Genomic DNA, 11,537 nt, shown 5'->3' on the forward strand with positions numbered 1-11,537 from the left:
TAAACTGAGCTTGGGTGGGAAAAAGAGATAAGAGGGAAATGAATAAGCGATTATTTTCTAAAATAATCTTTTCTTGGTGATTATTGCCTCTGAGTGGATCATTCTTCCAAAAGTCATCCTTCAAGCCTTATCTCGGTGATGGTAAAAAGTCTCCAAACCAGCCATAACTGAATAACTGACATAAGGTATTATCTCCCAAAAGAGTCGTCTGCCATGTACAGAAGCAGAGCAAGCATAGCTCATTTCACTATAAACATCAGCACTTTCCTCCTGGCAAAGCTTTCCAAAACCCCCCAGAGGAAGTCACTTATGCCAAGGAATACACCCGCCCATGACAGCCCAAGGATGCATCTGAGAAGTTCATCTTCACCTCTATCACACTTTGCATGTCTCAGTGTCTGCCAGCTTCCTCTGGGCACCTCCATGGTCTGAAATCCTCATGGAAATGCTTTTTGCATGTGCTCTCAGATCTCTTCCATCTGTGAATATGATATTTCCATGAAAGATGCTGCTGACCATCCTGACCATTCCAAAGCTTTTACAGGCCATCTGCTTTTCATTATAGATGGGTAAAAAGCTGTACTGGAAAAAGCCAGTATGCACGAACCCATACATAAATGAGTCTGAACCCATGATTTGACCAGTCTGACCCTGATTTGAACAGGAGCTTGGAATAGAGACTTCATGAGATTCCTTGAAACCTGAATTATCCTATTAACTTATCCTATGAGTAAAAATGGCTTTTGCCTCCATTTCATTGAAGAATAAGTGGAATAGCACTCCCAGAAAGTAGTTTCTCATTTTTGATGCTCCCTTTATTCAGAATAACTTCAACCCAGAGAAGCCCAAGAGCAACTACAGCAGAATAAATAACCTCTGAGCTCTGAGCTTTTCCTGGCCTGTCTACAGCAGATCTTCCTGATACCAAGAAGCATTAGATGAGACACAAGACAAAATCATGTCCTTAGACTTAGTGCTTGTAATAATACACCGTGGAAGGAAAACAGGCAGAAGAAAAGCTTAGGTGCATCAAGGAAAGGGCTTACCTGTAAGTCGAATCTTTCAAACAATTCTGTTAGCTACAGTTCTCCAGTATACTGCCATTTACTGCTCTGAGCAAAGCATCTTTTTTGTATAGTAACCAGACACCTGACTTAGGGAAAGAAAGCAAGGCACGAATGAGAATACAGCCACCAGCCACTCCTCCCACCTGCAGTTGTGGTGAGCAAACCAGTCATTCTCTTCTGCCCTTCATGTCTCTGTCTTCAAAATAGTGAAGGATTCCCACCAAAATTGGGATTTATTACTCGTATTGCAAGAATTTCAAATTCTTGTTTCTTCCCTTCATTCTTTCAGCCCTATGTTGCTTTTGTGTCTGTTCTCCAGGGAAGATGCTTCATCACTTGTGTCCAATACAGTTAATTATCTCTTTTCACAGAGCACCTTTCTTATTCTGCAGTGTGTGCCCTGTCTTTGATCTAATATCTGACAATGTTCTGTGTTGCATGGCTGATGCTGGCATTAGTTGTCTCCTAATTAAATCTAACAAACCTACTTCATGGTCCCCCCTCACCACTGCATATATGCCACTCTACATTTATTGGCACAGAGACTTCAAAGTTCATAGCAGAAAAACAAGCACATGGTAAATCAGATTTCACCCCTGTAATGCCCAAGTTGACAGGATGGGTATGCTCCAAGTGACTGCAAAGACTAGCAGATAAATCGCTTTGAGCACAAACAACCCTTGTGTAGAGAACACTCCAAGGCACACAATTCAGCAGGGATTGCAGCATCTGCTGTTTATCCCCACAGCACCCACAGCAGGAGAATATGGTAGAAGAAGAGAGGACCCCCTGTCCCTGCTGCAGGTCATTCTCACCTTGTTGGTCACTGCCCACTCTAGCACAAACTGGCTTCAGTAGTCACCTTGCATAGCTTGTTTATGGCTCTGGGTAATGGTTAACTTGCTGAGGATACTAATTAACTTGCTACAGGAGGCCTAGCACACACCTGAGGCGGAGCTTGGCGGTGACTTGCGTGGGTCACCAGCCAGCACTGATCAGCAGCTGCTGAAAACAAAGGAAAGCATTTTGTCCCCACTGCCAGAACGCAATGTGTGTTCAGCCTGTGCTGCTGTAGGCAAGAGTTATGCTGTTGTGTATTTTTAGTTCATCTGGCAGCAACTATTTTTGCATTCCAATTTCTGATGCCGAGTTATCCTACCTTCTGTTTCACAATTAGAGTATTATTATTAGCTACACAAAACCAATGAGCTGCTTGGCACGGCAAGTTTAATAAAGCACTAATGTCACCCACTACCAATGCAAGTCACCTAAAGAAAACAAGGCTTAATCTACGGTGCTACTCAAAATTAGCAGGAGACTGCTGACCATTTCTCACTGTTTTTTCCTACAACAGTGTTTCTTCCCTCCACAGACAAAAGAACTGATGTAATTTAAATCTATTCCCAAATTCCCAACATCTTCCTCCCTTCCCCACCATCTTGGCACATTTGACATAACACTGTGGAATTGTTGTTTCTTTTCCTTTTGGGCCAATCTGCAGATGTTCACTCTTGCAAAAAAGACTAGCCTTCCTGACATAACTTCTCTGCACCTCATCCCTCTTCTGCTTCCTGGTGCCTGGACTTTGCTGCTCAGTTCCCCACACAGAGGCGAGGAATTCTGTGGTGGACATGACATCCTAAGTTGAAACAGGAGTGTGACTTTGATCCACCCAGGACAGTCAACAAAAGCCCTTCTACTGACACGGTTCAGGCTTCCATGCCTTTCTCAATCAACAATCTCTGTACACCCTTGTGCATTATCTTTTCTTCTGAAAAGCCTTTTGTGCATGGGGATAAATCCTGCTGTTTCTGAGGTCAGTGGCAAGCATCCCTTTGACTGCAGCAGTGAAAGGACTGGCTGGCTGTTGAGCAAGGCACTCTAGAACCTAACACAATGCAACTTTATATTCTGTAACATCTACCCTGGAAAACTGTACTCTCACACAGCTCAGCTTAAATGCAGCTGCAAAGGGAGAAGGAAAAAGAAAGAAAGCAATGAGAATACATGGACAGAAAATAGATGTTTTCAGCTGAGATTTTAAACCAAGAAGGAAGATAAAGAAAATAAATAAAGCTGCACTGCTGCATGGCATAGAATAGATTTGTGCAGTGTGGTGTAGCCTGTAAGCACCTGTAAGAAGTCTCCTGCAGCAGCAGATACTGCTCTGCTCTACTGAAATCCATCTGATTTGTCTCACAGAGACCCTCATGTCTTAAGGCATGGGAGAGTCGGGAGCTATGCCAGTACCTGCTGAACTCAGGTATTCAATCACATAGAGGGTGGGCAACTGCCACAGGTATCAGCAGCTAGCAAGCCTGTGCCATGTGCTTAAAATGTGTAGCTCAGATGTTAATTCTCTGTAGAAGCCAAAAAATCAGCCACAACACAGATTTTGTTAGATCATACAAATCCAGAAGAGGGTTACTCAAAGAGACTGTTCTTCCAAAATTTTCTCGTGCCCTATTCTCTTTTCCATCATCTCTAGAATAGAACAAAAGGGAAATTTCCTTACACAGACAAAATCATTTCACTGTGATTTCATGTAGACACCCTCAAAGCTGTTGCTCAGAAGCCAAGGGCATTTTTAGTGAGACCATAAGGCTACATAAGGCTACATACAAGAATCATCTGTCTGTAGTGAAGCCATGTCACAGCCACTGAGAAGCAAGAGGATAGAAGTGAACAGGAGAGGGAGATAATATAATAGGAATGGATATTTTCATACTGAAACACCATGGTTGTAGCAGACTCAGAGGGGAATTACTGGTCCTCTTTCTCTCTTTTTGAAATAATTTCAGGAAAAAAGGCTTCCTTTTCCTACTGTTCCATCTTTGAAACAGTGCTTTTGGTAGTAGGGGCTGATATATTGTATAAGATGTAAACATCTTCCCTCAAGCCACATCCTCCAAGTAATGCTCATGTTCACCGTAAGAAACTCATGGCACACTGCTTCTTAGCCTCGGAAATAATTGCAATGTTATCAACATATTAGGAGGCAAAACTGCGTGTTAAGAGATTCTGGCAGAGCCAGATTCTTTCCTAGTCACCAGATCTGGATAGAAACAGAACAGGAGAGATTCATTTGCCCATCAAACTGGACAAAGAAAAAGCCTGCTGCTCACCATGCTGCTCAGTGATGGCAGCACATGAGTTGTCTCTCCCAAGCCAAATTACATTAAGAAAGCCCCACTTGTTGTCGTGCTGCATGCTATGAATCCTTAAGAGCCACACTGCTACCAGGAAGACAGAATTTGAAATTTTCATGCCAAAGAGACAGATGCTGACTTCTTGTAGCACCACTGCTATGCGCTATCAGTACAGCTATGCAGTACAGCTATGCAGTAGACTGACATCTACAATTCTTCCTTTGAAGTCGAATAATATGTGTAGTATCTAGCTTAGAATTACTAGCACAACAACACATCATCAGTAGTTAGTTTTACCCTATCCATGAGAACACTACATAGATAAAAACTAGAACAAATGTAGATAAATATGTCTACTGAACACAAATCAGAAGGTACAAAAGCAGCAGTTTTATAAAGATGTATACCAGCAGGTCTTATCCTAAGGATGAGAAAACACAACACACATCACATCAAGGATATGAAAGGATATCACATCCATCTTATACTGCCTCAACTGCAGTAAGACAGTAAAACGGTATGACTCTGTTTGTCCACTTAGGATTTTTCTGTGGACTCCTGCAGAACTAGAATCACCCTTTTTCTGACACAACTATATAAACTTCAGTACTAATGTATCGCCATATCTGAGGTATGGGTGCTCCAGTCACACGAAAACCACACCATGGCATGTTTGATCTTGGGACAGACGTGGAAATGCCACCAGATTTCTTGGAGTTCTGTGAAGAACTGGAGAGAGCACCCCTCTCTGCAAGGGATTCTCTGCTGATTTGCATTAACACATGGATGCCAGCAGCATCTTAGGACAGAAAAGGAATTCTTTTTTTTTACACTTTGTTGGGATGCTTTATCTGCTGCAGACAGAGGAAAATTAAAACTTCTGGATAGATGCACAGAATCACAGAATCATAGAATTGCCCGAGTTGGAAGGGACCTTAAGGATCATGAATCTCCAACACCCCTGTCACAGGCAGGGAGACCAACTTCCATATTTAATACTAGACCAGGCTGCCCAGGGCCCCATCCAATCTGGCCTTGAACACCTCCAGGGATGGGGAATCCACAACCTCTCTGAGCAGCCTGTTCCAACACCTCACCACTCCCTCTGTGAAGAACTTCCCATGACATCCAACCTGAATCTTCCCTCCCTCAACTTAAAACCATTTCCCATTGTTCTGCTATTATCTACCCTTTCAAAGAGTTGGTTCCCCTCCTGTTTGTAGGCTCTCTTTAGGTACTGAAAAGCTGCAGTTAGATCACCCCGCAGCCTTTTTTTCTCCAGGCTGAACAAGTCCAGTTCCCTCAGCCTGTCTTCATAGGGGAGATGCATTAGCCCTCTAACCATCTTTGTGGGCCTCCTCTGGACCCTCTCCAACAGCTCTCTGCCTTTCTTGTACTAGGGGTCCCTGATCTGGATGCAGTTCTCCAGATGGGGCTTCACAAGGCAGAGTAGAGGGACAGTCACCTCCCTGTCCCTGCCACCCCTCTTCTGATGGATCCTTAACATTAACAACAGGAAAATATATATCTTTTTGGATTTAGATTTGGAAGGAGCCAACTTGTGACTCACTCACCTGACAAGCTGAGATTAGGCATGTCATGGTATTGACCTTCCAAAGCAGGATCAGCCCAGCAGCCACAGCTGCCGTGGGCAGCTTCAGCCCATTACCTCTGGGAGCAGTGTTAGCAAAGGTCATGCTGTGTCACAGCCCCTGGTTTTCTTGCAGCATGTAGGTGCCATGCCGGCCAGGGTGCAAAGATGGACTCATAGAATCATAGAATCATTAAGGTTGGAAAAGATCTCTAAGATCATCTAATCCAACCATCCACCTATTAACAACATGAGGGAGACAAGAGAAAATGCACAGGGAGATACCTGCACTATTCATGCTCTTGGACACGCTTCTGTCAAAGCCTTGTGGCTGTGCTGAAGGAAGCATGGACTCACAGCTCATCTCACCAATTTGGGGAAGGTTTTAGCTAATGAGCAAGGAAATGCTGAGCAAAGTAGCCAAGAGGTTGTTCTACTGAGTCAATAGACAAGAAAGGAGTTTCCAAGTGCTAAAGAAGGTATAGAATACAACAAAACAGAATAGCATAGTTCACTTGGAAGGGATCTACAAAGAGCGTGCCCAGCTGTCCTACCTTTTCAGGGCAAACCAGAAGTTAAGTATCTGATGAGTTGACACGAATGTCCATATTGCATGAGCACAGGCACAGTTTGGATTTGAGGACAACCTGCCAGTACCAGACTAAACACCAGATCAGTATTGGGGAAAAAAAAAAGTTTATTTCCTTATCAGCCCCACAGCTCCTCCTGATTTCAAGGGTACCAAACTGACAAAGTGTCCAATCTTTGATCTCACCCTCCCCTTACTCTCAGGAAAAACTTTTGTTTTCCATGGTTACGTGTCTGCTTCATTAAGCAGCAGATCTAGCCAATCTCCATACAGTGTAAAGGCAGACGATTACAGAATTGCAACAAGGAAAATCACAGTGTATGATTACTAAATGGAGTAATAAAAGGCAGTTTACGCATAGCCTCAAAATAAAATGAATAGCATTGTTAAATTGAATGCCAGGTACATCAGATCTTCTCTTGACTCAGATTACTGTATGGTAGAATCTGGAAAACAGCAGCTTCCTTATTTAAAAAAAAAAAAAAGAAAAAAAAAAAGAAAGCACTGGCTGCCGCATTTCAGAAATGCCTATTTCAACCTGTTGGCAAATGCTGACTTCTGAACAACTATAGTACAAGTCTCCCTTTGTTCCGAGCTCTAAGATACACAGCGGGTGACTAATGAGAATAAGGATCTGGATTTTAAAAGGTGCTTAATAATACCATTAGTTACATAAATAGCTTTTTCCCTTAGAAATGTGCTAGCAAGCAACGCTATGTGGTCATCAAGAGACCAGCTGTTAACAACTGTGCACAAAACAATAGAAAGACAGTTATTATACAAATCAGTATAATTGAACAAGACAAAAGGTAAAATAAAAAAGCTTTCCCATCTAAGCAAAGGGAGAAGGTGTTGGGATGGGAGACACCAAGCATTACAAATTGGTTATTTGATATGGAGAAAAATATTTATTGTTTACACTGATGTCAAATACGATGCCCCAACTTTCCATAAGCAAAAAGCAGTTTACAGTGCTTCTTCCAAAGAGGAGTTTTCTGACAATACACTGCTTTTAAAAAATGCACGTTTCCTGCATTTCCCAGAGCTATTTCTAGGAGAAGTTTTGCCTCCCTGTAGTAATCAGAAGTCCATGGATGAGTTCTGCCTTCCCCATAATCATCTCCCCAAAGCCAGCAAGCAGCAAAGTAAGAGACCCTGAATATTTGCAGGGTGTTAATATGTAATCCCCAAAGCCCTTTGACCTTCAGTCATTTGCTGTAGTGATGAGAGGATCACTGCTCCATGCCGTACTGAGGTGCCCCTTGATTATGCACTTCAGATTTCTGCAACACATATAAATACAGTTCTAATCCTGTCTCTGATGTCCATGTGCCAGAAATATGATCTTTTCAGGGGCATTTTCCTAGGTATTTTTGTTCTCTGCTATTGCCAAGGGGAAGTAGCAAAATTGAAATATTCTCTAGATTTCTGGCAGCACCAAACCTTATGCAGAAATACACTGTAATGTGGCTCTGCTGGTTCCACATCCTGACGACTGTGGTCTTACAGTTCCTGTATTGAATTAACACAAGAATCCAAAACCATCCCCTTCTGTTAAATCTCACATCCATGAGCACTGTTCTTAACAAGGGTCAAACAGCCCCTTGTAGACCTGTATTGATAAGGTCAGGTTTCTTAAGGAAATTATTTTGCTAATTGAAGCATCTGTTCCAAAGCCTTGCCTCTGTTTTCTTTTCCTATCCCTCATCCTGCCAATGGGATGTCATCCCTAGATGATTTTTACAACACTTTTGCATAAGAACACAAGGTCCTGCCTATCCAAATTCTTTGCCTTGCTGTAGCTTGCAGGAGGAAGTTGTTTATGATCAGAGAGAAAAGGTGGGTCCAATTCTTTCTGTACCTCTTTTGGAAATCACAGATTATTTTATAGTTCCACGTAGTTGTAGAGGGATCTGCAAGCAAGTAGCAAAACACAGGGCTATGACAAAAAAGCCCTGTAATTTTCAACTCAGGTTTCACATGAAAGACAGATGCCCCTTTACTATAATACCTGACATGCGGTCATATCCAGAGTGTCCCTATAGTATAAAGGAAGTAGAGTAATGACTGTATCATCTTGTAGGACAAGCTCAAAAGCCTTCTGTTAGAATGCTTATCATCATTTAAGCCAGGGGCATGCAGCCATGCAGACAGGGACGATGTGGAGAGGACAGGGGAACGTAAGGACATCAGACAGAGCGGAGGATTAGAGGAGGCAGAGACAGCAACAGCAGCTCTCCTTACTGCTGTCCAAAAAAGTGAGAGAGAGAATAATAATATAAATACTACTTACATGGAGGTGGAAAGAGCTCTCTCTCTGCGGTCATTACATAGCAAACACTTACTGCTGGTCTTAAACTTACTTCTTATTCTCTTCTCTTTCACACTCCCCAGGTGTGTACGCATTCATCTACAGACATTTTCCCTCACAAGGACACTCCAAAGCTTTGGATCACTTCATTTTTTAAAACAACAAGGACTTTCCCCACTCACCTCTGAATTAGAGCTGTTTTCCTGCCTTTTTGTGTGCATTTCGCTTTCTCATACAGAGATGAAGTGAGTATCTCACTGCTTGGCCATCACACCCACATCTTTAAGATATATTTTTCTTCTTAGAGGGTATAAAGACTTTAGAGCAGCGTTTTTACAAATACGTATGTGTGTATATATATGTGCAGATCTGGTTGTATTGTTGCAATGATTCAGTCTGGCTTTAAAGCACTTAAGGTGAACCTGCTGGACTACAGCGAGGCTGCTGGTCTTGGCTATCGCACACCTCTCTGGCTTGCAGCTCTGCTGAACACGATGAGAGAGCTTTATCTGTGGAGTGGGCAGAGACAGAAGTGTGTTGTCGCATGACATTTTTTTTTTAAAGGGTTATTAATTACCATGTCAACCTTTGCTGTGCGGCTGCTGCCCACTTTTATTTTGGAAGCACAGCCGTTCAGCACTCTTAATCACATCGGGTGCCCCAGTCACTTCGTTTCCAAACAACCTTTTAAAATATTATTCCTTATTCCTCATCTATTGCGATGCAGGAGAGGGAGAGGGTACAGTATGGCAGAGATGGGAAATAGGAGCCGGAAAACATGCTTGCCTTGAATTGTCATCACACTGCCGTTGGAAGCCGGAAAACTAGCAACAAACATTTGCACGCAAACACACAGCAGGCACACAGCACATCGATCGCGGGGAGTTTGCCAGCAGGCTCTTACCTGGGTTGTGTGGGATCCCTCCGCTCCCTCTCCCCTATTTCTGCCCCCCGTAGGGAGCAGCGGGGCCGGTGCTGTGGTGGGGTGACGGTGCAGGTAGGGGCAGGCAGGCGGCTGGCTGCAGCCTCGGCTGCCGGGCTCTGGCTCCTGCCAGGGCTGCTGCTGCTGCTCCTGATGATGCTGAGGAGGAGGAGAGCGGGTGAGGAGGAGGAGGATGCTGGCGATGATGCTGTTGCTATGGTTACCCAACTCCACAGCGGCAGCACCACTCGGCGCAACAGCTGCCCCGGCACCCTGAACTCCTTGTCACCCAAAGGGATAGAAGGACACGGATGTGAAATATCACCCCACAGCCCCAGCAGAGGGACAGGGAGGGAGGGGAGCATGCAGGGCACTTGCTCTCTGGAGAAATGTCGGGGCTCAGGGATGCCACGCTGTGTCCAAAATGGGTGCACGGAAATGAAGTTTATCTCTGTGAAGGTCAAACAGCAGCTTTTGGGAGGCCAGGGGGTTATTTTGGGGGTGCTTTGCATTTTTGTAGGGAAGGGAACAAGTAGTACAGTGGAAGAGGGAATAATTTTCAAAGTTCCTGTTCTGATGCAAGTCGGAACTTTTTATTATTTAAAATGAAGGTCAATCCTTTTTCTTTAAAACAAGACTTAAAAATAGGACTTAAAAATAGGATTTTATCCTAGCACAAGCTGGAAAACAGGAAGTTCCATATGAATATGAGGGAAAACTTCTTTACTTTGCAGGTGACAAAGCACTGGAACAGGCTGCCCAGAGAGGCTGTGGAGTCTCCTTCTCTGCAGTGATTTAAAGCCATCTAGGCGCTCTGCTGTGCAACCTACCAAAGGGAACCTGTTGTAGCAGGGGGTTGGACTGAATGATCTCCAGAAACCCCTTCCAAACCCTATAATTCTGTGATTGCACTCTTGCATAGGGAAATCCACTTATGAGCCAACTCTTTGGGTGAGAAAGAGCTGCTTCTTACCATAAAACACAGAAGAAATATCTCCAAAAGGAGCCCTCTTACACAGCCCAGGACATTTATAATTCATGCCTAATTACATGGAGCAAACAAGCTGAACTTTGCCTACCTCTAGGGATCTGAAAATAAGATGGGAAAAATCCAAGGTAGATGGGCTGCCACATGATCAAAATGTGGAGTCCTAACTGAGAGAGACATGTGAAACTGAGGCATTCAGTTGCCATTTAACTATGAAATACGCATGTCACGAGGCTCTGATTTTGCACTGGAACATCACAAGATGCATCAAGGTCACAACAATCAAATAAATGTCACTTCCGCCCAGACGTGTCAGTGCAATGCTGCATACTGCTCATAAGCCATGACAGTTCTTTCCTGAGCTGGTACTATTTGCAGGACACTGTGATACCCTGTCTAAAAGCTACAAAAATAGAAAAATCACTGGTGGAACCTTTTTAAAGGGAGATGCTACCTACTGCCAAAGCTCTCTTTACAGCTTGGATGCTACAGAGGGCATTAACCTTTGAGCTTGAGGCAGCAAGGAGATGCACTGGAAAGTATTTTCTATTAAATTAGTGGCTGCAGGATGTGTCCTGGCAGCACTTCTCCCTGAAGTATTCTAGAACATGGTGTGTGCACATCATGTTCATTTGAAGAGTCATAATATAGTTCAAATAAAGGCATTTTCTATATATTTAATTGCTACAGAATCACTCATCTGAGGAGCAGCAGCTAGCATATATGAAATCCACTTTCTTTGGGATAACTTCTCATTTCTCATCTTCATGTATCTTATAAGACTACTTACTATATAAACCACTGTCCCTATAAGGTTTTTATCTAATACATCTTTAGGCAACAATTCTGATCCCCACTCAAAGACTATAAGGAACAGTAGTCTCAAAGGGCTTTTCTACCACTCAAAAAATGGAAGAAGA

General features: G+C 43.3%; 1 protein-coding gene across 2 annotated transcripts in view; it reads right to left on the minus strand.

Moving 5' to 3' along the window:
• The window catches only part of FAM135B (family with sequence similarity 135 member B), a 183,583-nt gene extending 173,541 nt beyond the window's left edge, over positions 1-10,042 (minus strand). The window contains exon 1 of one of the 2 annotated variants that reach the window (XM_090138030.1): positions 9,612-10,042. In XM_090138030.1, coding sequence (XP_089994156.1) covers positions 9,612-9,994 — 383 coding nt within the window. In that variant the 5' untranslated portion in view covers positions 9,995-10,042. The remainder of the gene's footprint in view (positions 1-9,611) is intronic. The other variant, XM_031591256.2, reaches the window with a different exon arrangement.
• Positions 10,043-11,537: the final 1,495 nt, after the last annotated feature.

This window comes from Phasianus colchicus, chromosome 3, assembly GCF_987193195.1.
Source record: "Phasianus colchicus chromosome 3, bPhaCol1.hap1.1, whole genome shotgun sequence".
Lineage (NCBI taxonomy): Eukaryota > Metazoa > Chordata > Aves > Galliformes > Phasianidae > Phasianus > Phasianus colchicus.